General features: G+C 42.7%; 1 protein-coding gene across 2 annotated transcripts in view; it reads left to right on the forward strand.

Annotated features, from left to right (window-relative positions):
- Nucleotides 1-23386, forward strand: part of corin (corin, serine peptidase) — a 54127-nt gene extending 30741 nt beyond the window's left edge. The window contains exons 12-23 of one of the 2 annotated variants that reach the window (XR_015524135.1): nucleotides 1183-1414; nucleotides 2536-2681; nucleotides 4260-4367; nucleotides 4461-4574; nucleotides 6542-6652; nucleotides 6926-7048; nucleotides 7914-8042; nucleotides 11758-11807; nucleotides 13051-13225; nucleotides 16372-16643; nucleotides 20123-20256; nucleotides 20413-23386. Coding sequence is in view for 1 of the 2 variants with exons in the window: in XM_087307865.1 (XP_087163991.1) it covers nucleotides 1183-1414; nucleotides 2536-2681; nucleotides 4260-4367; nucleotides 4461-4574; nucleotides 6542-6652; nucleotides 6926-7043; nucleotides 7914-8042; nucleotides 11758-11807; nucleotides 13051-13225; nucleotides 16372-16643; nucleotides 20123-20256; nucleotides 20413-20595 (1772 nt within the window). In the remaining variant the exon portion in view is untranslated. The remainder of the gene's footprint in view (nucleotides 1-1182; nucleotides 1415-2535; nucleotides 2682-4259; nucleotides 4368-4460; nucleotides 4575-6541; nucleotides 6653-6925; nucleotides 7049-7913; nucleotides 8043-11757; nucleotides 11808-13050; nucleotides 13226-16371; nucleotides 16644-20122; nucleotides 20257-20412) is intronic. The other variant, XM_087307865.1, reaches the window with a different exon arrangement.
- The last annotated feature ends 3493 nt before the right edge of the window (nucleotides 23387-26879 follow it).

Below are 26879 nucleotides of genomic sequence, written 5' to 3' on the forward strand. Positions count from 1 at the left end.
TGGTAGTGTTCTAGCTATGTTCAGGTTATGTTCTGGTTATTTTCAGGTTATGTTTTGTTTTTTTTAGGTTATATTCTGGTTATGTTTAAGCTATGTTCTGGTTATCTTTAGGTTATATTCTAACTATGTTCTGGTTATGTTCAGATTATATTTTAACTATGTTCTGTATATGTTCAGGTAATGTTCTAGCTATGTTCAGGTTATGTTTTGGTAATATTCTAGCTATGTTCAGGTTTTGTTCTGGTTATGTTTTTGCTGTGTTCTGGTAATGTTCCAACTATGTTCTGGTAATATTCTGGTTATGTTTTTGCTGTGTTCTGGTAATGTTCTAGCTATGTTCAGGTTATGTTCTGGTTATTTTCAGGTTATGTTTTGGTTCTTTTCAGGTTGTATTCTGGTTATGTTTTAGCTATGTTCTGGTTATCTTTAGGTTATATTCTAACTATGTTCTGGTTATGTTCAGATTATATTCTGACTATGTTTTGTATATGTTCAGGTAATGTTCTAGCCATGTTCAGGTTATGTTTTGGTAATATTCTAGCTACGTTCAGGTTATGTTCTGGTTATGTTTTTGTTATGTTCTGGTAATGTTTTAGCTATGTTCAGGTTATGTTCTGGTTATTTTTAGGTTATGTTCTAGTTATGTTTTAGCTATGTTCTTTTTATCTTTAGGTTTTATACTAACTATGTTCTGGTTGTGTTCAGATTATATTCTAACTATGATCTGTATTTGTTCAGGTATTGTTCCAGCTATTCTCATGTTATTTTCTGTTATTGTTCTAGATGTATTTAGGTTATGTTTAAGTTATGTTCTGGTTATTTTTATAGCTATGTTCAGATTATTTTTACGCTATGTTCAGGTTATGTTCTGGTTTAGAAATCAGAAACCAATCTACTATGAGAATATGATTGCTTGTGAACTCAGGATCAAAGCTTGAGTTAAAATAGAAAGTTAGTGATCTAAATCCTGGTACCAACAAAACCTGACTGCACTGGATGGGTTTTGTCAGTTCAAAACTAATCCAGTGTTTGTTGAACCACCATCATAGTACAGGCCCTTGTTCTGAGTTTCCCCTGGTTAGCTCTAGATTAGTGTCGCATTTGAGTTTTAGTATCTTTCATGCATTGAACACATTTTACTGTTTGTGTGTCATGACGGTCTTTGATGTCTGTGTTTGTCAGGCGACTGCGAACCCATTTCTCTGGAGATCTGCATGAATCTGCCTTATAACACCACCCGCTTTCCCAACTATCTGGGTCACCAGTCTCAGAAGGAGACGTCCGTCAGCTGGGAGTCCTCACTCTTTCCTGCCCTCGTTCAGACCAACTGCTACAAATATCTCATGTTCTTTGCGTGTACGGTGTTGGTGCCGATGTGTGACCCTGTAACACAGCAGAGAGTGCCGCCCTGCAGGTCAGCATGTGTGTTAGAGCACATTTATGATTATTCATATAACTAACTTGATTATAGGGCTGTTCACAACTTCACACCAAACACAATAACTATAAAGATAGCAAGAAATCATTCTGAATTTAAAACAACAGAGTGCAGACCACGGCTATAATGATAAAGATGTAGAGATATTAAATAATTGGACTCACTTTCAGAACATGCTACACAATAAAACACTGACAGCCAGTCAGAATGCATTGAAATATAAAGGGGTTGTTCAATTTAAAGCTACAGATGAAATTCTGGAGAAGTTCTGCTTGATGTTAAACCCTCTTTGTGTAACCCCACCCAACCCGCTCCGAGCTGGGATCGAACCGGCGACCTTCCGCATGGGAGTTGGTTGCTCTAACAAGGAGGCTAAAGACCATGGCCTCTAGCATCTGTCGCTAGAACACCTTTAGAGTTCAGAAAAGTGAGGTTTACCTGCACAGCACTTACTAGCTGGTCTCCGTTACACTCAGCCCCTAAACCTCACTCCCATCCGGGTCACGGCACCAGTGTAACCCTGTCGGTCCTATGCCACCCAACCCGCTCCAAGCTAGTATCGAACCGGCGACCTTCGGCAAAGGAGTTGGTTGCTCTAACTAGGAGGCTAAAGACCATTGCCTCTAGCATCTAGTGCTAGAGCACCTTCAGAGGTCAGAGGAGTGAGGTTTACCTGCACAGCACTTACTAGCTGGCCTCCGTTACACTTGCAAAAATTATTCACAGATAACGACTATCTTGGAAACAATTAGTTATACCAGGAAAGGGAATGAGAAAGAAAAGTTATGCAAGCCAGGCTAGCAAATTAAAGTATAAAAAATAAACGTTCCTCAGGTATCCAGTGCTAGTTTCAGTGTCCTTGCGTTTCTTTCTTTGAAAATGCTGGGGAAAATAATTCATTTTGTTTTTAATTCCACTATGCTGACTGTGATTATTAAATTCACTGTCTGATTAGATTACACGAGCTGGATGGTTAAATGCTCTAGAAACAACACAACGAGGACACCTGCTGATTACACGGAGAAACGCATCAAGAAAAGCAAAAGCTATACTATTACTAGTTATCATTCCTTAACTGTGTGGTTTGTGTGTTTCAGGTCTCTGTGTAGGAATTCAAAGGACCGCTGTGAGTCTGTGCTTGGAATTGTGGGATTGCAGTGGCCTGAGGATACAGACTGTGCTCAGTTTCCGGAGGAAGGACAAGCTAACAGTTCCTGCTTACTTCCTGATCCGGATGTGAATGGTCAGTACAGTAAACTACAACGAGGGGTTAGGTATTATGTTGTCATGCATTTCATTCACTATAACTTATTCCATGGGGGAGGGCTGTTGAATTGCTTAATTTTGATTGGCTGATGGACATTCTATAGTGTGCAGTTATTTTTTAAAGAAGTTGTTAATTATAATAAAATAATACACACATGGGCTCACAGCAAGAAGGTCGCTGGTTCGAGTCCCGGCTGGGTCAGTTGGTGTTTGTGTGTGGAGTTTTGCATGTGTTTCCTCCAGGTGCTCCGGTTTTCCCCACAGTCCAAACACATGCGCTATAGACGAATTGATGAACTAAATTGGCAGTAGTGTATGTTTGTGAATGAGGGTAAATGAGTGTTTTCCAGTACTGGGTTACAGCTGAAAGGGCATCTGCTGTGTAAAACATATGCTGTATAAGTTGGCGGTTCATTCTGCTGTGGTGACCCCTGATGAACAAAGGATGTAAGCCGAAGGAAAATGAATAAATAATGCACACATGCTTTGTGTTGTGGATGCATCGCCACCTTGTTTGTGCTTTATTTTTAATTAATTAAACTTTTCATTGTTAGTCATTCCTTAATGGATCTTTCCTTGCTAAATGTCTAGAGTGCTTCAGTGTGTGTATATTAAACCTTACCACTCCATTCCTTAGCTGGGCTTCCATCCTAAAGTGGAGTATGTTTTCTCAAAGTCCGCAAATAAAGAAATTTGTTTCCATCCGGTTGTTAGAGCAGCTCACTATAGTATTGGTAACCTAGCAACTAGCAATAAACAAGGCAAGCATAATGGAGTCACATGGGTGTTTTGTTCGCTATGTCAGTATTTTTTCTTACAGGTGAGACTTACTGAACTGATCGGGGGGAAGCCATCAAGTAAAAAAATACTGGGTGCGTTGGTATGTTGTATCCTGCTATGTCAGTGTGTATTTGGCAAAGCTGTTTTTATCTCCTATTATTCGCATTAAAACTTTTTAGCGCAAGTTTAAAACTCCCTCATTCATTCATTCATTTTCTTTTCCGCTTAATCCCTTTATTAATCTGGTGTCACCACAGCGGAATGAACCGCCAACTTATCCAGCATATGTTTTACCCAGCGGATGCCCTTCCAGCTGCAACCCATCACTGGAAAACACCCATACTCTTGCATTCACACACATACACTACAGCAAATTTAGTTCATCAATTCCCCTATAGTGCATGTGTTTGGATTGTGGGGGAAACCAGAGCACCCAGAGGAAACCCATGCCAACACGGGGAGAACATGCAAACTCCACACAGAAACACCAACTGACCCAGCCAGGGCTCGAACCAGCGACCTTCTTGCTGTGAAGCGAACGTGCTACCCACTGCCCCAAAGTGACACCCAAAACCACTTTAAGAGACAGGTTTTTATTTGCAAATTAAGGGATGTTGACGATTACATCACTAGTTTTATTGTCCGATACTTCAAAATGCAAATTGACACAGGCTGATGGAAACCTAGCTATTGCACAGAGGACATGTAGACTTTATGTTGATATGTGTGTGTGTGTGCGCATGCGTGTGTGTGTGTGTGTGTGTTTGTGTTTTAGAGTGTTCTCCCAGTCACTTTAAGTGTCGCTCTGGAAGATGCGTCCTCTCCTCTAAACGCTGTGATGGACACACAGACTGTGATGACGACAGTGACGAGGAAATGTGCGGTGAGTTAAAACACACACACACACACAACCACTTTCCTTTTTTGTTTCCTTGTTTCCTTTGTGACTGGTGTGTGTGTGTATGTCTGTGTTTAGGGTGTTTGGAGCGGGGCTTGTGGGAATGTCCCGGAGACAAATCCTGCATCCCTCACAGCATGATCTGTGACGGCTTCCCGGACTGCAGCCAACACGAGGACGAGAACAACTGCTGTGAGTGACCTGTGTGGGTGTGTGTCTGTCTGTCTGTAAGTCTGTCTGTCGGTACTTTTTTCTGTCTGTACCTCTGTCTGTCTGTACATCTGTCTGTCTGTCTGTCTGTCTGTCTGTCTGTCTGTCTGTCTGTCTGTACCTCTGTCTGTCTGTCTGTCTGTCTGTACCTCTGTCTGTCTGTCTGTCTGTCTGTACCTCTGTCTGTCTGTCTGTCTGTCTGTCTGTACCTCTGTCTGTCTGTCTGTCTGTACCTCTGTCTGTCTGTCTGTCTGTCTGTCTGTCTGTCTGTATGTACGTCTGTCTGTCTGTACGTCTGTCTGTCTGTCTGTCTGTCTGTCTGTATGTCTGTCTGTCTGTCTGTCTGTCTGTACGTCTGTCTGTCTGTCTGTCTGTACCTCTGTCTGTCTGTCTGTATGTCTGTCTGTCTGTCTGTACGTCTGTCTGTCTGTCTGTCTGTCTGTCTGTACCTCTGTCTGTCTGTCTGTCTGTACGTCTGTCTCTCTGTCTCTCTGTCTGTCTGTCTGTCTCTCTGTCTGTCTGTCTGTCTGTCTGTCTGTCTCTCTGTCTGTCTGTCTGTCGTCTGTCTGTCTGTCTGTACATCTGTCTGTCTGTCTGTCTGTCTGTCTGTCTGTACATCTGTCTGTCTGTCTGTACGTCTGTCTGTCTGTCTGTACATCTGTCTGTCTGTCTGTACGTCTGTCTGTCTGTCTGTACATCTGTCTGTCTGTCTGTACATCTGTCTGTCTGTCTGTCTGTCTCTCTGTCTCTCTGTCTGTCTGTCTGTCTGTCTGTCTCTCTGTACGCCTGTCTGTCTGTCTGTACGTCTGTCTGTACGTCTGTCTGTACGTCTGTCTGTCTGTACCTCTGTCGGTCTGTACATCTGTCTGTCTGTCTGTACCTCTGTCTGTACATCTGTCTGTCTGTCTGTACCTCTGTCTGTCTGTCTGTACGTCTGTCTGTCTGTACGTCTGTCTGTCTGTACGTCTGTCTGTCTCTCTGTCTGTCGTCTGTCTGTCTGTCTGTCTGTCTGTCTGTCTGTCTGTCTGTGTGTCTGTACGTCTGTCTGTACGTCTGTCTGTACGTCTGTCTGTACGTCTGTCTGTACATCTGTCTGTCTGTCTGTCTGTCTGTCTGTCTCTCTGTACGTCTGTCTGTCTGTACGTCTGTCTGTCTGTCTCTCTGTCTGTCTGTCACCTGTCTGTACGTCTGTCTGTACGTCTGTCTGTCTGTACGTGTGTCTGTCTGTACGTCTTTCTGTCTGTCTGTCTCTCTGTCTCTCTGTCTGTCTGTCTGTCTGTACGTCTGTCTGTCTGTCTGTCTGTCTGTCATCTGTCTGTACGTCTGTCTGTACGTCTGTCTGTCTGTCTGTCTGTCTGTCTGTCTGTACGTCTGTCTGTATGTCTGTCTGTCTGTACGTCTGTCTGTCTGCACGTCTGTCTGTCTGTCTGTCTGTCTGTCTGTCTGTATGTATGTATGTCTGTCTGTCTGTACGTCTGTCTGTCTGTACGTCTGTCTGTCTGTCTGTCTGTACGTCTGTCTGTCTGTTGTCTGTCTGTCTGTCTGTACGTCTGTCTGTCTGTCTGTCTGTCTGTCTGTCAATCTATCTGTCTGTGTGTGTGTGTTTGTGTGTGTATGTTCTAATGACTGTGTGTGTATGTCTGTGTGTGTTCACTCATGTGTTCATTTGTCTGTCTGTGTTTGAGTGTGTGTATGTTCATATGTCTGTGTGTGTTTGTGTATATGTCTGTGTGCGTTCACTCGTGTTTGTGTTTATATGTATGCTTGTGTGTATATGTCTTTCTCTATGTGTGTGTATGTGTATGTCTCTGTTTGTGTTTTCGCCCGTGTGTCTCTATGTCTGTGTGTGCATGTCTCTTTCGACGTCTGTGTGTGTGTTTGTGTTCACCCTCAAGTGTATGAGTGTCTCTGTGTGTGTGTGTGTTTTCACTCGTGTATGTGTGTTTCAGCGGCGTGCAGCAGTCATGAGCTGGAGTGTAATAATCATGAGTGTGTTCACCGTGCGCTGTGGTGTGACGGCAGGAGACACTGCTCCGACAGCTCAGACGAGTGGAACTGCGGTAAGAGACTCAGCCTGCTGATCTTTACATGTAAAAGCTGCAGAGCGTAACCTTTTCAGTTTAAAAATGACCCAAAACGATTAAGCAAACAGACTCCTCCTGCTCACTATTTCTGCTTGCTGTCAAAACTGTCAGCTGGAGGGGCGTGGTTAAGTATGTTAGCCCCGCCCAATACCTCAGACAGATCACAAGACCAAACTATTTTATTTTTCTTAATGACATGCACAGATACATTGTACAGTGTGAAGCAGTAATAGTGCTGTGTGTCTGCAGTGTCCCTGTCTGATGAGGGCTCGCTGCTGGTGTATAAGGCCGGCTTGGAGTATCATGTGTGTGCGGATGGATGGAGCCCAAACCACAGCAGCGTCACATGCACACAGATGGGTTTAGGGTAAGGTCAGTACACACACACACGCACACCAGACACACAGTTCAAATGTGCTGCGTCATCAGCATATTTATAACCTCTGAACGCTTAAGCAGATTGCAGCCAATAACTGACAGCCATCTAGTCATTCAGCGTAGTGATATGGAACAGTGATGTGGGCAAAACCTGCTGGAACTACTTTCTGTTTACTTTTTTAAATCAAGAGAACAAAACATGAGGGCATCACAGTGGCGCAGTGGGTAGCACGATCGCCTCACAGCAAGAAGGTTGCTGGTTCAAGCCTCAGCTGGGTCAGTTGACATTTCAGTGTGGAGTTTGCATGTTCTCCCTGTGTTCACATGGGTTTTTCCCGGTTTCTCCCAGTCCAAAGCTGGAGTTGAATTGGGTGAGCCAAATTGTCCGTAGTGCATGTGTGTGAATGAGTGTGTATGGGTGTTTCCCAGTGATGGGTTGCAGCTGGAAGGGCATCCGCTGCGTGAAACATGTGCTGGATAAGTTGGTGGTTCATTCTGCTGTGGCAAACCCAGATCAATAAGGGGACCTAGCTGAAAAGAATATCAATGAATGAGAACAAAACATGCAGCATAAATAATTACTGTAATAAATGCATTATATATTGTTTGTCCATGCTACATTAGTGTAAACACAGAACACATGATCAGCAATAGAACAGAAATGGAAATAACAGGAGGGCGTCATAACACACTCCTGTCCAGCTGATGGCGCTCATACACTCAAAAGAACTCTCTCCTGCACAAGCTATTTTCCAGTCAGTTGTTCAAACGTCTGGCATATGTGTGTGTTTCTCTCTCTTTCTCTCTCTATGTGTGTGTGTGTGTGTGTGTGTGTGTGTGTGTGTGTGTGTGTGTGTAGTTCTCCTCTCTCCACAGATGCAATGTTGGATGTATCTCCTGTTGTGAGACGCAAACGCTGGTTACATGTGGACCCAGACTGGAGTCCTGAGAACATGCTTCCTCTACAGGGCCTGCTGGAAAAACGAGGGTGAGTGTGTGTGCATGTATGTGTGTTGGGGTGGGTGTGAGACAATTTCCCCATGCAGGGCTAGCAAAACTTTGAAATCCCTGGTAGCCCTTCAGACAGGCACACACCCAAAATAATTTAAAGTGGCCCCAATAGAAAAGACACTATTTACTAAATAAAAGAAAATACATATATTTACAAAATAAAATAATAATAATATAGACATTCATTATAGGCTACATATTTTTTATTTTTTTTATATTTTTTTTAAATAACAAAATTTTGATTTAATAATAAAAAACAAAAAAATATATATACCTTTTATATATATATATATATATATATATATATATATATATATATATATATATATATAGTAGGTCTAACTAAATGTATATTATTTTATTTATTTGTTTATTTACTTATTTATTTAATTTATTTTATTCTATTCTATTTTATTTATTTTATTCTATTTAATTACATTTATTTAATTTATTTCATTTTAATTTAATTTATTTTTTTATTTTTTTATTATTATTATTTTTTTTTATATATATTTGGACTGTGGGGGAAACCGGAGCACACGGAGGAAACCCACGCCAACACAGGGAGAGCATGCAAACTCCTAACAGAAATGCCAACTGACCCAGCCGGGACTCGAACCAGTGACCCTCTTACTACAGACACTCTTTAGTTTTTGGTGACCCAAAATAAACTAAAGTGGCCCCAATAGAAAAGAAAAAATATATATATAGACCTTCATTATAGGCTACATATGTTTTTTTTTTTTTTTTTTTTGGAAAATAACAAAATTTTGATTGAATTTTTTTCATTTTTTAAAAAAATATTTAAAAAAAAAATCATGTGAAAACCTGGTTGGCCAAACTAAATTTTAAATTAAATTAAATTAAATTAAATTAAATTAAATTAAATTAAATTAAATTAAATTAAATTAAATTAAATTAAATTAAATTAGATTAAATTAAATTAAAATAAATGTTATTTTATTTTTTTTATTTTATTTTATTTTATTTTATTTTATTTTATTTTAATTTATTTTATTTTATTTTATTACAAAACCATAGAAATTCATTCATTTTCCTTTAGCTTAGTCCATTATTTATCAGGGTCGCCACAGTGGAATGAACCACTAACTATTTCAGCATATATTTTTCACAACGAATACCCTTCCAGCAACAACCCATACACACTCATTCACACACGCACCCACTTACGCACGCACACTCATACACACACACTCATACATTACGGTCAATTTAGGTCATCAATTCCCCTATAGTGCATGTGTTTGGACTGTGGGGGAAATCAGAGCACCTGGAGGAAATCCATGCCAACACGGGGAGAACATGCAAACTCCTAACAGAAATGACAACTGACCCCGCTGGGACTCGAACCAGTGACCTTCTTACTGTGAGGCGGCAGTGCTAACCACTGAGCCACCATGCCGCCACGATTGGCAGATAATAATAGCATATGTTAACAATTAAATTAATTCATGAATAAGTTTACTCATCATTAATGGGAGACTTGATGTTGTCGGGACCTGATCAATTTGTTGAAATTGGGGATGCAATAAATGTCAATTTTAGAAACATTTTAGCTGGTTGCGCAACCTCTCTATCTCTATTGGAGGTGTCAATTCAGTTCATCTTTATTTCCTTTGCACTTTTACAATGGAGATTGTGTCAAAGCAGCTTCATGTAGAAGATCATAGTGAATTGAAATAGTGTAGTTCAGTTTTCAGAGTTCAAGTTCAGTTTAGGTCAGTTTGTTTTAATATTCACTGCTGAGAGTCCAAACTCTGAAGAGCAAACCCATCTATGCGCAGCTCAACCATGTAAGCCAGTGGCCACAGTGGAGGAACAAACTTCACCAATTGGTGAAAGTGAAGAATAAAAGCCTCGGAAAAAAAACAGGCTCAGGTGACCACGACCATTTCTCCTCTGGCCAAACGCCTTGTGCAGAGCTGCAGTCTAGCCGCTGGAGGCTGGTCATCAGCGAAGACTCGTCTGTCCATGGTGTCTCACAGGAATCAGACACATGCTCTCCACTCCTCTATGACCACCAAAGCAGCTGCTACGGCCTGGTCCAAGATTGTGGAAACCCTTGGATCATCTCTTCACAGGTCTTAGATCACATTAGTGGCGCTATATAATCTCGGGGGGCCTCATGATGAGCATCTCCAGGTGGAAATAGAGATTAAATAGCGTAGCTGCTGTTCATAGTGTATATAAACGAGATGAAGAAACCTGTGTGGAGCACATTCATGTATCACACCGCTAAGTGATGCACTGAGTCAATGCTTTACTAAACAGATAGGTCTTTAATCTAGTGTTGAACTGAGAGAGTGTGTCTGAGCCTCGGACATCATCAGGAAGGCTATTCCAGAGTTTGGGAGCCATAAATGAGAAGGCTCGACCTCCTTTAGTAGACTTTGCTATTCTGGGTATTACCAGAAGCCCTGAGTTTTGAGATCTTAAAGAGCGAGTTGGATTGTAGCAAGACAGAAGGTTGGTTAGATAAACAGGAGCTCGATTATTTAAAGCTTTATAGGTAAAAAGTAAAATTTTATCATCAATACTTAACAGGCAGCCAGTGTAAGGAGGATAACATTGGGGTGATATGATCATATTTTCTAGACCTTGTAAGAACTCTGGCAGCTGCATTCTGTACAAGCTGAAGTTTGTTAATAGAGGATGCTGGGCAAACAGCATTACAGTAATCCAGCCTTGAAGACACAGGTGTCAGTATGGTTAAAAAAGCACTCTAGTGTTTACTGTAAATTACTATAGTATATGTTCATGTGGGTGTCTGACAGCTGAAAATAGATCTGGTAGCAGATATTACATCCTCTGTTACTCTTTACCTTGCACTTTTAACATTTATTATTATTTATTTAGGATATGAGTTTACACATTCTGACTCCAATGCCTGATTATTAAACTGTTAAAATGACTATAATTAAATTAAATATTTTTAAGTATAAAATGTAATGTGTTCTTTAAAGGAGTACACCTGCATCGTGATGATATTATATTGTCATTCTGGCATATTATAATGAGTAGCATACAATGCTCTTAAAATGACAATAATATTGTTTATCGCAATATATTTTAGTGCAATATCGTCATACAACAAAAAAAAAATGATATCGTGAGTCGTGACAGGCCTATTCACATGACTGATTTTTCAAATCAGCCAATCACTGTAGACGAGAAAAAAATAAACATATAAAGTAGTGGCTGCAGGTTGAAGGAAAATAGTGCAATAAAAGTACAAATACAGCAGTAAACATTCGCTCTGACCAGGGCCGGAGCAAGCTGAACTGCCGCTCTAGGCAGAGGACGATCACGCCGCCCTCAACCCCAATGTGAAAACAAAAAGACCGGTTATGAAAATGAAGTGAGGTGTCGCGGACCTCTATTCTGCCGCCCTATGCGCGGATTTGACTGAGGACACGCGGGTGCTGATGGAGGTGTCGCTGACGCCACCCTCTCTATTCTGTCGCCTACGCGCGAATATATCTGAGGACGCGGGTGGTGGCGGCCACCTAGGTCGCCTCTATGGATGCGCCGGCCCTGACTCTGAGTACTAAGTACTAAGTACAATTCCTGATTTAAGTCACTCAGTTACAGTAATTTGAGTATTTGGAATTGGTTACTGTACTTTTAATCTATCAGATGACACACTGATCCATATTATTTCCTGTCTACAGGCAGAGCTGTCAATCATACAAGAAGATCTCACTGCAGTGTACAAGAGACGGTGTGTATGACTGATGCACACACACACACTATAAATATTAACAGTAAATTTGTGGGTAAAACATGTGTTAAAGCTGCTCTGATGCTCTGAAGAGTTTGTATTTTCAAAATGTTAGCTGTTAGCTACAGAACTTTGATGCAGACCTATAAAAAAAGTCTGCAGATTTTTTTGTCTGGCTGTCTTATTTATGAAATATACTAGTGTCAATACTTAGTAGGGAGTTCAGAATACTCCATTTCACTTACTGTAGTTCTGTGTTATAGATTGGTATTATCCCTGTAGAAAAATCCAGCTTAAACCAGCCTAGGCTGGTTGGCTGGTTTTAGCTGGTCGACCAGGCTGGTTTTAGAGGGGTTTTGGCCATTTCCAGGCTGGTTTCCAGCCATTTCCAGTCTGGTCTTAGCTGGTCAGGCTGGAAACTGACCAGCTAAATCCAGCTAAAGCCAGCTTGACCAGCCTGGTATAAGCTGGACATAGCTGGTTTTGGCTGGGCTCCCAGTCTGGCTAGGCTGGTCAAGCTGGTTTTAGCTGGTCATCTCCCAGCCTGACCAGCTAAGACCAGGCTGGAAATGGCTGGAAACCAGCCTGGAAATGGCCAAAACCCATCTAAAACCAGCCTGGTTGACGAGCTAAAACCAGCCAACCAGCCAAGGCTGGTTTAAGCTGGATTTTTCAGTAGGGATGCTAATTGTGAATATACGTGCATGCACGTCCTTTTTACAGGTGACTGAAATTCTTTAGCCCTTGTGTATTGGTTAAATTGACTCCCCTTTGGTTATGTTTGTGGCTGTTTTTGCCCCATTACCTTCCATTGTAACCACGTGCCAGCAACAATCAAGAATGCATGATTATCTGCTGTCATGACTTTGCAATCAATGAATGTTATTATAATGGAAGTCAATGGGGCAAAAACAGCCCCCAACATAACCAAAGGGGAGCAAATTCGCTCAAATTAAAAATATAACTTTTCTAAATAATTTTCTCAAAATATGTGTCAAAATCTGATTTGCCATCAAATATTATTCCATTTGCTGAAACAGAGAAAGTTGTGGCCAAATTAAGACTCAAAATCAGCCCAGAGTGGATGAAAACGACCCAACAGCACACAAGGGTTACCATCATGTATCTGAAATACATGCATCATAAACGCTGCCCATCCCTACACACACACACACACATACACACATGCTCATCTGCTGGCCATGAGGTTTATTCTTCCTCTGTTTACCACTGTGTGCTTTAGAGTGTGGCCGTCGCCCTGCTGCCCGGTTGGTGAAGAGAATTCTGGGAGGCCGAACAAGCCGTCCGGGTCGCTGGCCATGGCAGTGCTCTCTGCAGAGCGACCCGAGCGGACACATCTGCGGCTGCGTCCTCATCGGGAACAAGTGGGCACTTACTGTAGCTCACTGCTTTGAGGGGTGAGACGCGCACACACACGTTAGCACTTCAATATGTTCCCTCTGCTGCCGTGCTTGCCGCTACTGCGGTGGTAGTAAGTGCACTTGCAGGTTTTGACCACTGGAAGGCGCTTGAACCATAGATTTCCAGCTTTGCCTTTTCACAATACTAGATAGGATGGTTGTGTGCACCTTATGTGATGTCATGTGTTCAATTAAAATATAATTTTGTTTAATTGTTTTGGTTTTGTTAGTAATAAACATGCTTTTACACTATATGTTTTAGGAAAGATACAATACATGGTGAGAAGCTTAGACCTAGGCTGCAAAAAATAAGCAAAGATAAGAACCAAGTTCTTTAGCCTTTATAGTGTTCTATTAAATTGCATTGGGGTGAAAACAATGTTAAATTTCTAAATCCTTTAGTTTTATTGAGAATAGGAAAAAAATTCCTAACATTTTTAAGAAAGGTGACCGGAGGGTGTGCTTCAACTATAGGGGGATCACACTCCTCAGCCTCCTTGGGAAGTCCATGCCAGGGTACTTGAGAGGAGTATCCGGCCGATGGTTGAACCTTGGAGTCAGGAGTAACAATTCGGTTTTCGTCCAGGTTATGGTACACTGGACCAGCTCTATACCCTCAACTGGGTGCTCGAGGGTTCACGAGAGTATTCCCAACCAGTCCACATGTGCTTTGTGGACTTGGAGAAGGCATTCGATCGTGTCACTCGTGGCATTCTGTGGAGGATGCTCGGGGAGTATGGGGTCAGAGGCGATCTCTTGAGGGCCGTCTGATCCCTGTATGAACAGAGTAGGAGTCTGGTTTGCATTGCCGGCAATAAGTCAAACTTGTTTCCAGTGCATGTTGGGCTCCGGCAGGGCTGCCCCTTGTCACCAATTCTGTTCATAATTTTTATGGACAAAATTTCAAAGCGCAGTCTTGGGCTGGAGGGGGTCTGGCTCGGGGAACACAGGATCTCATCTCTGTTATTGGCAGACGATGTTGTTCTGTTGGCTTCATCTAACATGGACCTTCAGCATGCACTGGGGCGGTTTGCTGCAGAGTGTGATGCGGCTGTGATGAGAATCAGCACCTCAAAGTCTGAGACCATGGTGCTCCACCGGAAAAAGGTGGTTTGCCATCTCCAGGTTGGAGGAAAGTCCTTACCCCAGGTGGAGGAGTTTAAGTATCTCGGGGTTTCGTTCACGAGTGAGGGAAGGATGGAACGTGAGATTGACAGGCGGATTGGTGCAGCGGCAGCAGTAATGCGGTCGATGTATTGGTCCATTGTGGTAAAGGAGGAGCTGAGCCGAAAGGTCTACTGGTCAATCTACATTCCTACTCTCACCTATGCTCATGAGCTTTGGGTCATGACTGAAAGTACAAGATCTCGGATACAAGCGGCAGAAATGAGTTTCCTTCACAGGGTGGCAGGGTGCACCTTTATAGATATGATGAGGAGCTCTGACACCCGAGAGGTTGTCAGAGTTCTACTCCGGGCCATAAGAGAGAAAAGGTAGCTGAGGTGGCTCAGGCTACAGATCTGAGCGGGACTACATTTTGAATCCCGCTCCTGCCCGCACCCGCCAGGTTTTAGCCCGAACCCGACCGCTCCCGCTTATATTAAGAATTTATTGTCCCGCTGCCCGACCCGCCAAGTTTTCTGGCCGCCGCGCCCGATCCCGCTAAAGAGCGGGGGGAGAACAACAACGAAAATCACCCAGCTATACAGTCCAGACAGCCAAGCTGTCTGTATAAACACACACACACACAGACAAATCTCTCTCTCTCTCTCATACGCGCGCGCACACTAACACACACACAAGCACCAAGCAGACACACAGGCATTTGCTGTTATATTAACTCAAAGGCTTGTAATACCATGTATCAAGTACCAATGTAATACCAAAAGGTTTTAAATAAAGGTATATAAATACTGAGTCGCGCCAGCTCCGGCCGCAGCGCACATTACTCTCGGGCCGATTCCGGCGCGGATGCAGCAGCGTCGGCTCGCTTACGACCGCCGCATCTGGCCCGATTGAATCGGGCCGGAATCGGGCAGTGAGTCCACAAGCATCCGGAGTCCGGCAGCCGGAGCCGGGCTGAGTGGTAAGTCTCCGGCAGGCAAGAATCTAGACGGAACTGGCCCGAGTGTATTTTGCTATCTGGGAAATCTCTCTCTCTCTCTCTCACATAACAATATCCGCGATATTGCTAGACAGCCCGCTCCCGTCCCAAATTAAACCCGTTACCGACCGCTCCCGCGATTTATTCGGAAATTCATTCCCGCACGCAGAAATCTGGTCGGGTCCTGCGGCGCCCGCGGGACAGCCGCGGGAATGCAGACCTCTAGCTCGGGCATCTGTTTCGAATGCCTCTTGGTTGTCTATCTACGGTGGTGTTCCAGGCATGAAGGAGGCCTCGGGGAAGACCCAGGACACACTGGAGTGACTATGTTTCTCGGCTGGCCTGGGAAAGCCTTGGGATTGCCCTTAGAGGAGCTGAAGGAAGTGTCTGGGGAGAGGGAAGGCTGTATCCGCTGTATACAGTTGAAGTCAGAATTATTCGGCCTCCTGTGAATTGTTTTTTCCTTTTAAAATATTTCCCGAATGATGTTTATCAGATTCAGGAATTTTTCACAGTATGTCTGATAATATTTTTTCTTCAGGAGAAAGTCTTATGTTTTATTTTGGCTGGAATAAAAGCAGTTTTTATTAGTTTTAAAGCCATTTTAAGGTCAATATTATTAGCCCCCTTAAGCAATATTTCTGTTGGATTGTCCACAGAACAAACCACTGTTATACAATGACTTGCCTAATTACCCCAACTTTACCCTAATTACCCTAGTGAAGCCTTTAAATGTCACTTTAAGCTGAATAGAAGTGTCTTGAAGAATATCTAGTCTAATATTATTTACTGTCATTATGGCGAAGATAAAATAAATCAGTTATTAGAGATGAGTTATTAACACTATTATGTTTAGAAATGTGTTGAGGAAATCTGCTCTCCATTAAACTGAAATTGGGGGAAATAATGTACGGGGGCGAATAATTCTGACTTCAACTGTATATAATATTGTAGATCTGCTTTGAACCAGTCTGTGCGCTAACAAGCACTTCATAAGTAAATGTAAGTGTTTTAAGAGTGTGTTTTTCCCCGTATGCAGGCGTGAGAGTGCTGATGTGTGGAAGGTGGTTCTGGGCATAAATAATCTGGATCATCCGTCTCCATACATGCAAACGCGGCGAGTCAAGAGCATCATCGTTCACTCGCGCTACAATCGTGCGGTGGTGGATTATGACATCAGTGTGCTGGAACTGGAGTCTGAGGTGCTGGTGACCAGTTACGTGCGACCTGTGTGTTTGCCGCGGCACGGTCAGCTGCCAAAACCTGACAAATACTGCCACATCACAGGCTGGGGACATGTGGGAAACCGCAGTGAGTGACACAACACTGAAGCAAATTCTGTTTGTTTGTTGAAGTTAGTTATTAATAGAGAGTGTTAAATAAGTACCGAATCTTTTTATCTGAGCACAAGGTGACAGGCACTTTTTTTTCTTTAATAACTGTTTTAGGTAATTCTACAGTGAGTCTGTGGTGTCAGTAGTGAGCCTTTGACATCAGTAGTGAGTCTGTGGTGTCAGTAGTGAGCCTATAGTGAGTCTGTGGTGTCAGTAGTGAGTCTGTAGTTTGTCCATTGTGAGTCTGTGGTGTCTGTAGTGAGCCTTTGACATCAGTAGTGAGTCTGTGGTGTCAGTAGTGAGTCTATAGTGAGTCTGTGGTGTCCGAAGTAATTCTTTAGTTAGTCTATCGTAGATCTGCTATGTCAGTAGCGTGTTTGTAGTGAGCCTTTGACATCAGTAGTGAGTCTGTGGTGTCAGTAGTGAGTCTATAGTGAGTCTGTGGTGTCTGAACTGAGTCTGTAGTTAGTCTATCCTGAGTCTGTAGTGAGTTTGTAGGGTCCGAAGTGAGTCTGTAGTTAGTCCATCCTGAGTCTTTGGTGTCAGTAGTGAGTATTTAGGGAGTCTGTGGTGTCTGTAGTGAGTCTTTGGCATCAGTAGTGAGTCTGTGGTGTCTGTAGTGAGCCTTTGACATAAGTATTGAGTCTGTGGTGTCAGTAGTGAGTCTGTGGTGTCCAAAGTGAGTCTGTAGTTAGTCTATCGTGAGTCTGTGGTGTCAGTATCGAGTTTGTAGTGAGCCTTTGACATCCGTATTGAGTCTGTGGTGTCAGTAGTGAGTCTATAGTGAGTCTGTGGTGTCAGTAGTGAGTCTGTAGTTAGTCTGTTGTGAGTCTGTGATGTCAGTAGCGAGTCTGTAGTGAGCCTTAGACATCAGTATTGAGTCTGTGGTGTCTGTAGTTAGTCTATCGTGGATCTGTTGTGTCACTAGCGAGTCTTTAGTGAGCCTTTGACATCAGTATTGAGTCTGTGGTGTCAGTAGTGAGTCTGTGGTGTCAGTAGTGAGTCTGTAGTTAGTCTATCGTGAGTCTGTGGTGTCAGTATTGAGTTTGTAGTGAGCCTTTGACATTTGTATTGAGTCTGTGGTGTCTGAAATGAGTCTGTAGTTAGTCTGTTGTGAGTCTGTGATGTCAGTAGCGAGTCTGTAGTGAGCCTTTGACATCAGTATTGAGTCTGTGGTGTCTGTAGTTAATCTATCGTGGATCTGTTGTGTCACTAGCGAGTCTTTAGTGAGCCTTTGACATCAGTATTGAGTCTGTGGTGTCAGTAGTGAGTCTGTGGTGTCAGTAGTGAGTCTGTAGTTAGTCTATCGTGAGTCTGTGGTGTCAGTATCGAGTTTGTAGTGAGCCTTTGACATCCGTATTGAGTCTGTGGTGTCAGTAGTGAGTCTATAGTGAGTCTGTGGTGTCAGTAGTGAGTCTGTAGTTAGTCTGTTGTGAGTCTGTGGTGTCAGTAGTGAGTCTGTAGTGAGCCTTTGACATCAGTATTGAGTCTGTGGTGTCTGTAGTTAATCTATCGTGGATCTGTTGTGTCACTAGCGAGTCTGTAGTGAGCCTTTGACATCAGTATTGAGTATGTGGTGTCAGTAGTGAGTCTGTGGTGTCAGTAGTGAGTCTGTAGTTAGTCTATCGTGAGTCTGTGGTGTCAGTATCGAGTTTGTAGTGAGCCTTTGACATCCGTATTCAGTCTGTGGTGTCTGATTTGAGTCTGTAGTTAGTCTGTCGTGAGTCTGTGATGTCAGTAGTGAGTCTGTAGTGAGCCTTTGACATCAGTATTGAGTCTGTGGTGTCAGTATTGAGTCTGTGGTGTCTGTAGTTAATCTAACGTGGATCTGTTGCGTCACTAGCGAGTCTGTAGTGAACCTTTGACATCAGTATTGAGTCTGTGGTGTCAGTAGTGAGTCTGTGGTGTCAGTAGTGAGTTTATAGTGAGTCTTTGGTGTCAGTAGTGAGTCTGTGGTGTCAGTAGTGAGTCTGTGGTGTCAGTAGTGAGTTTATAGTGAGTCTTTGGTGTCAGTAGTGAGTCTGTGGTGTCAGTAGTGAGTTTATAGTGAGTCTTTGGTGTCAGTATTGAGTCTGTAGTGTCAGTATTAAGTCTGTGGTGTCTGTAGTTAATCTAACGTGGATCTGTTGCGTCACTAGCGAGTCTGTAGTGAGCCTTTGACATCAGTATTGTGTCTGTGGTGTCAGTAGTGAGTTTATAGTGAGTCTGTGGTGTCAGTAGTGAGTCTGTAGTTAGTCTGTTGTGAGTCTGTGATGTCAGTAGCGAGTCTGTAGTGAGCCTTTGACATCAGTATTGAGTCTGTGGTGTCTGTAGTTAATCTATCGTGGATCTGTTGTGTCACTAGCGAGTCTGTAGTGAGCCTTTGACATCAGTATTGAGTCTGTGGTGTCAGTAGTGAGTCTGTAGTTAGTCTATCGTGAGTCTGTGGTGTCAGTATCGAGTTTGTAGTGAGCCTTTGACATCCGTATTGAGTCTTTGGTGTCTGAAATGAGTCTGTCGTGAGTCTGTGATGTCAGTAGTGAGTCTGTAGTTAGTCTGTCATGAGTCTGTGATGTCAGTAGAGAGTCTGTAGTTAGTCCGTCATGAGTCTGTGATGTCAGTAGTGAGTCTGTAGTGAGCCTTTGACATCAGTATTGAGTCTGTGGTGTCATTAATGAGTCTTATGAGTCTGAGTTGTTAGCGTGTTTGTAATGAGCCTTTGACATCAGTAGTGAGTCTGTGGTGTCAGTAGTGAGTCTATAGTGAGTCTGTGGTGTCTGTAGTTAGTCTATCCTGAGTCTGTGGTGTCAGTAAAGAGTCTGTAGTGAGTTTGTAGGGTCCGAAGTGAGTCTGTACTTAGTCCATCTTGAGTCTTCGATGTCAGTAGTGAGTATTTAGGGAGTCTGTGGTGTCTGTAGTGAGTCTTTGACATCAGTAGTGAGTCTGTGGTGTCTGTAGTGAGCCTTTGACATCAGTACTGAGTCTGTGGTGTCCGTAGTGAGTCTGTGGTGTCCGAAGTGAGTCTGTAGTTAGTCTATCGTGAGTCTTGGGTGTCAGTAGCAAGTCTGTGGTGTCCGAAGTGAGCCTGTACTTAGTCTAGTGTGATTCTTTGGTGTCCAAAGTAAGTCTGTAGTTAGTCTATTGTGAGTTTCTGGTGTCAGTAGCGAGTCTGTAGTGAGCCTTTGACATCAGTATTGAGTCTGTGGGGTGAGTAGTGAGTCTGTGGTGTCTGAAGTGAGTCTGTAGTTAGTCTGTCGTGAGTCTGTGATGTCAGTAGCGAGTCTGTATTGAGCCTTTAACATCAGTATTGAGTCTGTGGTGACAGTAGTGAGTATATAGTGAGTCTGTAGTGAGCCTTTGACATCAGAATTGAGTCTGTGATGTTAGTAGTGAGTCTATAGTGAGTTTGTGGTATATGAATGTTAGTCTCTAGTCCGTTAGTAGTGACTGTGGTTCCTGTGTTCTCTTGTCCTGCAGTGCCGTTTAAGCTCCAGGAGGGAGAGGTGCGGATCATCTCTGTTTCTCAGTGTCAGTCTTACTTTGACATGAAGACCATCACCTCTCGCATGCTCTGTGCTGGATACGAGGCCGGAACCATCGACTCCTGTATGGTGAGTGAGGCTGTGTGTGTGTGCGCATATTCATGTAGAATCATAAGTCTGTTTGTTCATGTGGCATCATGAGTAGGCATGGATAACCTTGAAACTGGTTATTGTCCCATACTTAATCATGAATGTGCATGTGTTTGTCTGTTCATATGTGTTCAGGGTGACAGTGGCGGTCCGCTGGTCTGCGAGGAGGACGATGGACACTGGTCTCTGTATGGTTTGACCTCCTGGGGCTCCGTGTGTTTCTCTAAGGTCCTGGGCCCTGGTGTCTACGCCAATGTGACGCACTTCACTGAGTGGATTGAGAGACAGATTTACCTGCGTACATTTAACCTGCTGTAGGTAAAAAAAAACACACACAGACACACGGATTGAGACGGACTCGGGACGACACGTCTGTGAACCGCTACACTGATCATTCCAGGCAGACTCAACAGTATGTGAGTGTGATGTCTTATGGAGACATTATTTTGGACCCCATTAGGAAAATGGTATGTGTGTAAGTGGGAGTGTGTGTGTGATTGAGAGAGATTCCTAGTATTAACTACACTATGGAGATCATATATAAGGGTACCCCTCAAGTATAGTAATACCAGTCATTTTTAACCTTATAAGGACACTATTTTTGGTCCCCATGAGGAAAACTGTATGTGTGGGGGTGGAAATGTGTGTATGATTGAGTGTGTGTTCCCAGTGTTAACTCCATTATAAAGATCATATATGGGGACCTCCTCAAATATAGTAATACCAGTCATTTTTGACCTTATGGGGACATTGTTGTGGTCCCCATAAGGAAAACAGTATGTGTGTGAGTGTGAATGTGTGTATGATCATGGGTGTGTGTGTGTGTGTGTGTCTTTGTGTGTGTGTGCACCAGGTGTTAACCACATATCATATTTGGGGACCCCCTCAATTATAGTAATACCTCTCATATTTAACCTTATGGGGACGTTATTTTGGTCTCCATGATGAAAACGGTATGTGTGTGAGTGGGATTGTGTGTATGATTGCGAGCGAGTGTGTGTGTTTCCAGTATAACTCTATTATAAAGATCATATATGGTGACTCCCTGAAATATAGTAATACCAGTCATTTTTGACCTTATGGGGACATTATTTTGGTCCCCATAAGGAAAACAGTATGTGTGTAAGTGAGAACGTGTGTATAATTAATAGAGAGTGTGTGTGTGTGTCTGTGTGTGCACCCATTAATAACTATATTATAGAGGTCATATATGGGGACCCCCTCAAGTATAGTAATACCAGTCTTTCTTAACCTTATGGGGATATTGTTGTGGTCCCCATAAGGAAAACGGTATGTGTTTGATTGTGAATGTGTGTATGATTGAGGGTGTGTGTGTGTGTGTGAGCACCAGGTGTTAACCACATATATCGATCATATATGGGGACCCCCTCAAGTATAGTAATACCAGTCATTTGTAATCTTATGGGGACATTGTTGTGGTCCCCATAAGGAAAACGGTGTGTGTGAATGTGTGTATGATTGAGGGTGTGTGTGTGAGCACCAGGTGTTAACCACATATAGCGATCATATGTAGGGACCCCCTCATGTATAGTAATACCTGTCATGTTTAACTTTATGGGGACATTATTTTGGTCCCCATGATGAAAACAGTATGTGTGTGAGTGTGAGTGGGAACGTGTGTATGATTGCGAGCGAGTATGTGTGTTCCCAGTATTAACTCCATTATGGAGATCATATATGGGGAGTGCCTTCAAATATAGTGATACCAGTCATTTTTAACCTTGTGGGGACATTATTGTGGTCTCCATGAAGAAAACGGTATGTGTGTGAGTGGAAATGTGTGTATGACTAAGAGAGAGTGAGGTTTGTGAAAGGTTGTTGAGGACAGTGTACAGTCTTTACACTACAAACATCATTACAGCTATGAAACATGAAACCCAGTGTGTGTGTGTGTGTGAGAGTGTGGCTAAGAGTGAGAGTGTGTGTAGCAGCTCTAGAGGGCGATGGTGTTTCCTTTCTTAAAGCCGGTGTTTTAAAGTTCCTTCTATAAACATGTGGACAGTTAAACTAGCCTGTTGAGTGTGTCTGCGCTACAGCTTTGGCACTATAGATACTTGAACACACACTCCAGTCACATTCTGTACTGTGTTTGACAGCGCACACACACACACACACACACAATTAGCTTCTGTAGTGTGAAGTGTGTTCGCATTCAGACCTGCAGGATTCACAGAGATCGGATCCTTCATATGCTTTATTATAAACACTACAGACAGTCATGTGTGTGTGTGTGTGTGTGTGTGTGTGTGTGTGTGTGCAGGGGCGGACTGGGACAAAAATTCAGCCCTGGCACTGTTGCCACACCAGCTCACATTACCACACCGACACAGCCCCACCCAAGGACACGCACATTAACTATTTATTTTGGTGTAAAGATGGTGAAATAATATGACATTCTTGCCAGATTTTGATTATGTCCGGGTAACCTTGGATTGGGTCGGCCCATCTTGAAACCAGTTGGCAGTTGCCGATTGGGCCAAATGATAAACATTTATTATTAATATTTTTATTATCATCATCATAATATCACATCTAGCAAGAGATAAAAGCTGTCTGCACTTAAAAACAATACATACTAAAAAAAAAAAAAAAAAACTGACCGGCCCACATTTAAAAATTCGTCCGGCCCTTCTGGCATTTGCCAGAATTGCCAGATGGCCAGTCCGCCCCTGTGTGTGTGTGTGTGTGTGTGTGTGTATGTGTAAGCTACAGCTGTGAAACAGCCTTCAGTTTTTCACCTCTGGTCAAAGGGCTCCTGCTGCTCATGTTAGTTTCCTCTGCTGCTATCGGTCGGTTCTGTAAGTGGGCGGGACCTTCGAAACCTCTCAACCAATGATATTTCAGTGTTGTTTCAGACGGGCAGTGTGTGTGTTTTAGAGATGTTCTCTTCACGTTAGTGTTTCATATGACTGTGCTTCTGCCGCTCAGCGCAACATTCCGTCTGTTTTGCTTTTTTAAGAACTATTTTTCTACTGATTTTGTGCACATGAAGCAGTAAACTCTGATGTACTATGTTTTTAATGCTGTAAAAATGCTCTGTACAGTTTACATTTGTGTAAAAATGTGCATTAAAGATTTCTATCCATCACCTTGTTTATCCGGTCTGACTATGGTGATCCAGCTTTATCCTGAGCAAGTAAACTAGTTTCATTTCTTAGTGTTTGGGATATTTTATATGTTCTATTTATTATTCAATTCATATTTAAAGAGCTCCTGTTATGCATTATACATGTTCATATTTTGGTCTCCAACAATAAATTGATCTGCGTGCAAGGTCAAAAAACACTTTCATGGTCTTAAAATATGCGTTTATTTTTACCTGATTATCCCAGCGACTCCTGTATGATTTGTTTAGCGATTCATTTGTTCCCAAAACCCTCCTTACCGTACGTTCACACCGAAAGCGGCGAGAGCGTCCAAGGTCGCTCTGGCCGCCCTGGCGACAACGCTGTCTGCCTTCAGCTCCGGCGGCGAGAGCGTCAAAACTCGCTACATTGATCTCGTATTTAAAGGAGCCGTTGCAGCAAATCAGTTACATTCCTGCATAAAACATGTTTCTAGCGTGAAAATGTTGAGCACTTCTTATCATATTCATACAACAATGGAAGATCAAGTTGCGTGTGGTGTGGCTTTGCTCTATTTATCAAGTATGTGTCCATATGTCTGAAATATCCTGAAGCAGCAGTACTGTTTTGTACTGTCACATCGCATGAGATTCCCGCTTTTTAAAGATAAATTTATATAACATGAATGAACATCAGTAGGTTATTTAATGCATGTTCCTGTAGGAAAACATTGTAAATAATTGGAAATCCGGTGACCGCAATCATCAAACCCTTGGGAACAACTATGGTCGGAACCAAAGTTCACAGCTCTGTGTTCTCTGAACTGCTATCAAGCGGTGGACGTCTTTATTCTGATTGCTTGCCGCCAAACCGCGTCATAGCTCATTACTATAAAGTTGACTTCATTTCAACTCTCCTCGACGCGCACGCCGGCGAAGACACGCCGCTCTGCTCCTCGCCGCTTATTGCTGCTGGCTCTCATTGAAAATGAATGACTTCCGGCTACTTTGACGCTCTCGCCGCTTTCGGTGTGAACATATAGTTAGTGTGAAGCTAATCTGCGCTGATTGGTCAGATGACCCATGCTGCGTCCGAAACCGCGTACTTCCATACTATACAGTACGCTAAAATCAGCATGCGAGCCGAGTAGTATGTCTGAATTCATAGAATTCGAAAATAAGAATGCGAGAAGTACCCGGATGACTTACTACTTCCTGCGACATTCTGAAGTGCGCATTCCATGCACACTGTGCTATCCCATGATGCCCCGCGAGATAATTCATGAATGGGACTGAAGCGACGCAACTGACGCAGGTAAGTCATGTGACCATGACAAAATGCCGGATGTAGTACGTCCGAATTCCATTCATACTTTTCACATTCATACTGTATAGAGAAGGGGTCACCAATCCTGGTCCTGGAGGGTCGGTGTCCCTACAGGGTTTTGCTCCAACTTGCCTCAACACACCTGCCTGGATGTTTCAAGTATACCAAGTAAGAGCTTGATTAGCTTGTTTAGGTGTGTTTGATTAGGGTTGGAGCTAAAATCTGCAGGACACCGGCCCTCCAGGAACAAGTTTGGTGACCACTGGTATAGAGCATACTTTTCTAACGGCAGAGTAGTACGTTTAAATTGAAATGCAGTACCTACTGAGTTGTAGGCGGTTTCGGACGCAGCCCCAGTCTGTTGTGATTGGTCGATTGCGTTTAGCATGAGACAGAGAGAAAAGTCCACCATGGTTATGAAGAGTTCAGAGTTATACCTGCAACCACTCCCGCTTTTCCCAGGAGTCTCCCATGTTTTAGACCTATCTACCACCACCCTCCCATTTTGTTATTTCTCCTGGAAAACTCCCCCGAGCCCAAACACAGAGATTCCGAGCGCAAAACGCATTTAAACCCCACAGAAAAATCCAGTCTAAACCATCCTAGGCTGGTTGGCTGGTTTTAGCTGGTTGACCAGCCTGGTGTTAGAGGGATTTCCAGGCTGGTTTCCAGCCATTTTTAGCCTGGTCTTAGCTGGTCAGGCTGGGAGATGACCAGCTAAAACCAGCTTGACCAGCCTAGCCAGGCTAGGAGTCCAGCCAAAACCAGCTATGTCCAGCTTAGCTTAAACCAGGCTAATCAAGCTCGTTTTAGCTGGATTTAGCTGGTCATTTTCCAGCCTAACCAGCTAAGAACAGGTTGGACATGGCAGGAAACAAGCCTGGAAATGGCCAAAACCCCTCTAAAACCAGGCTGGTCAACCAGCTAAAACCAGCCAACCAGCCTAGGCTGGTTTAAGCAGGATTTTTCAGCAGGGAATCTGAAAACGAAGAAGCACGTGTCGCGTTTCAACATGGTTTTGGACCAAATATGTGAACAGCCCATACAGATTTAACCTGAGAGATACAGTACAAGCACTGATCTATAATATATACAAGATTACAAGCCACGCAGAGAGATTAAACGTAACAACACAATCAAATACATATTTTGCAAATTACAGAAAACGAGGCAACAATTTTAATTACACTTACATGTTCATGAAGGAGAAACACTGGTCCATATAAACTCTGTAACAGTGGTCCTCAACCTTTTTATCACTGCGGACCGGTCAATGCTTGACAATTTTACAGCGGACCGTCGGCCTGAGGTTGGGTTCTGACCTCAACCCAATTTTCATTTCCAAACAAAATGCAACATCCCCAATCTGACGTCATGTCGACGTTCTGTGCCTGCTGTGTAGAGTTGTAAGAGAAGAATGTAAATCTTCATAAGCCTTTCGGATGCAAGAGACCAACCATCAAGAGGCTTAGGTAAAGATGTTTAAATGACTATACTGGAAAATATTTAAATCATCTTTTCCACATTATATTAAACCTGTGATTGGAAATAACTTCTGAATGCAGAATTATCCAAAGACCTGAGGAGATTTCTCTGCATGAAAGACTCGTGAACGGCTGTTTATTGTCCTGCTGCATCTCCAACATGGTACAGAATGAAAGTTATGTGGATAATATGTTGAGTTGATTGGGAGGGCTCATAACTAAGCAACATAATAGTCCATTAATGAGGACATTTGTCCCAGAGCTTGCATGATTAATGCATTAATTAAATTGCATTTGCAATGCATGAACACAGTGCATGATCCATTGCATTTACACATTTTTTTTTAAAGGTAAGTGCTTGCAAACAATTTATATTGGCTGAAATTAAACCATCAAATTAAGTTACTACAAACATGACTACATTTAAATTGTTTAATTTAAGCCCATACAAATTGTTTGCCACCAGTTACCTTACTTTTTTTTTTTTGCTGTCTTCTGCACTGAAAAAAAATGCTGTCAGCAAAATTGTTGATGAAAAAAAAGCATTTTATTTGTGTTGAATTTAAACAAATTAAATTTTGTAATATTCAACTTAACTTGTTTGTTTAATTTCAGCTCAAATAAATTGTTTACAAAGCTCTTAACTTAATTTTTTTTTTTTGTGAATCCAAGGAATTATTTTTTTATCATTTTTTAGTGTGTAAAT

The sequence above is a fragment of the Danio rerio genome, chromosome 23 (assembly GCF_052040795.2).
Source record: "Danio rerio strain M-AB ecotype USA chromosome 23, GRCz13ab, whole genome shotgun sequence".
Classification (NCBI taxonomy): Eukaryota; Metazoa; Chordata; class Actinopteri; order Cypriniformes; family Danionidae; genus Danio; species Danio rerio.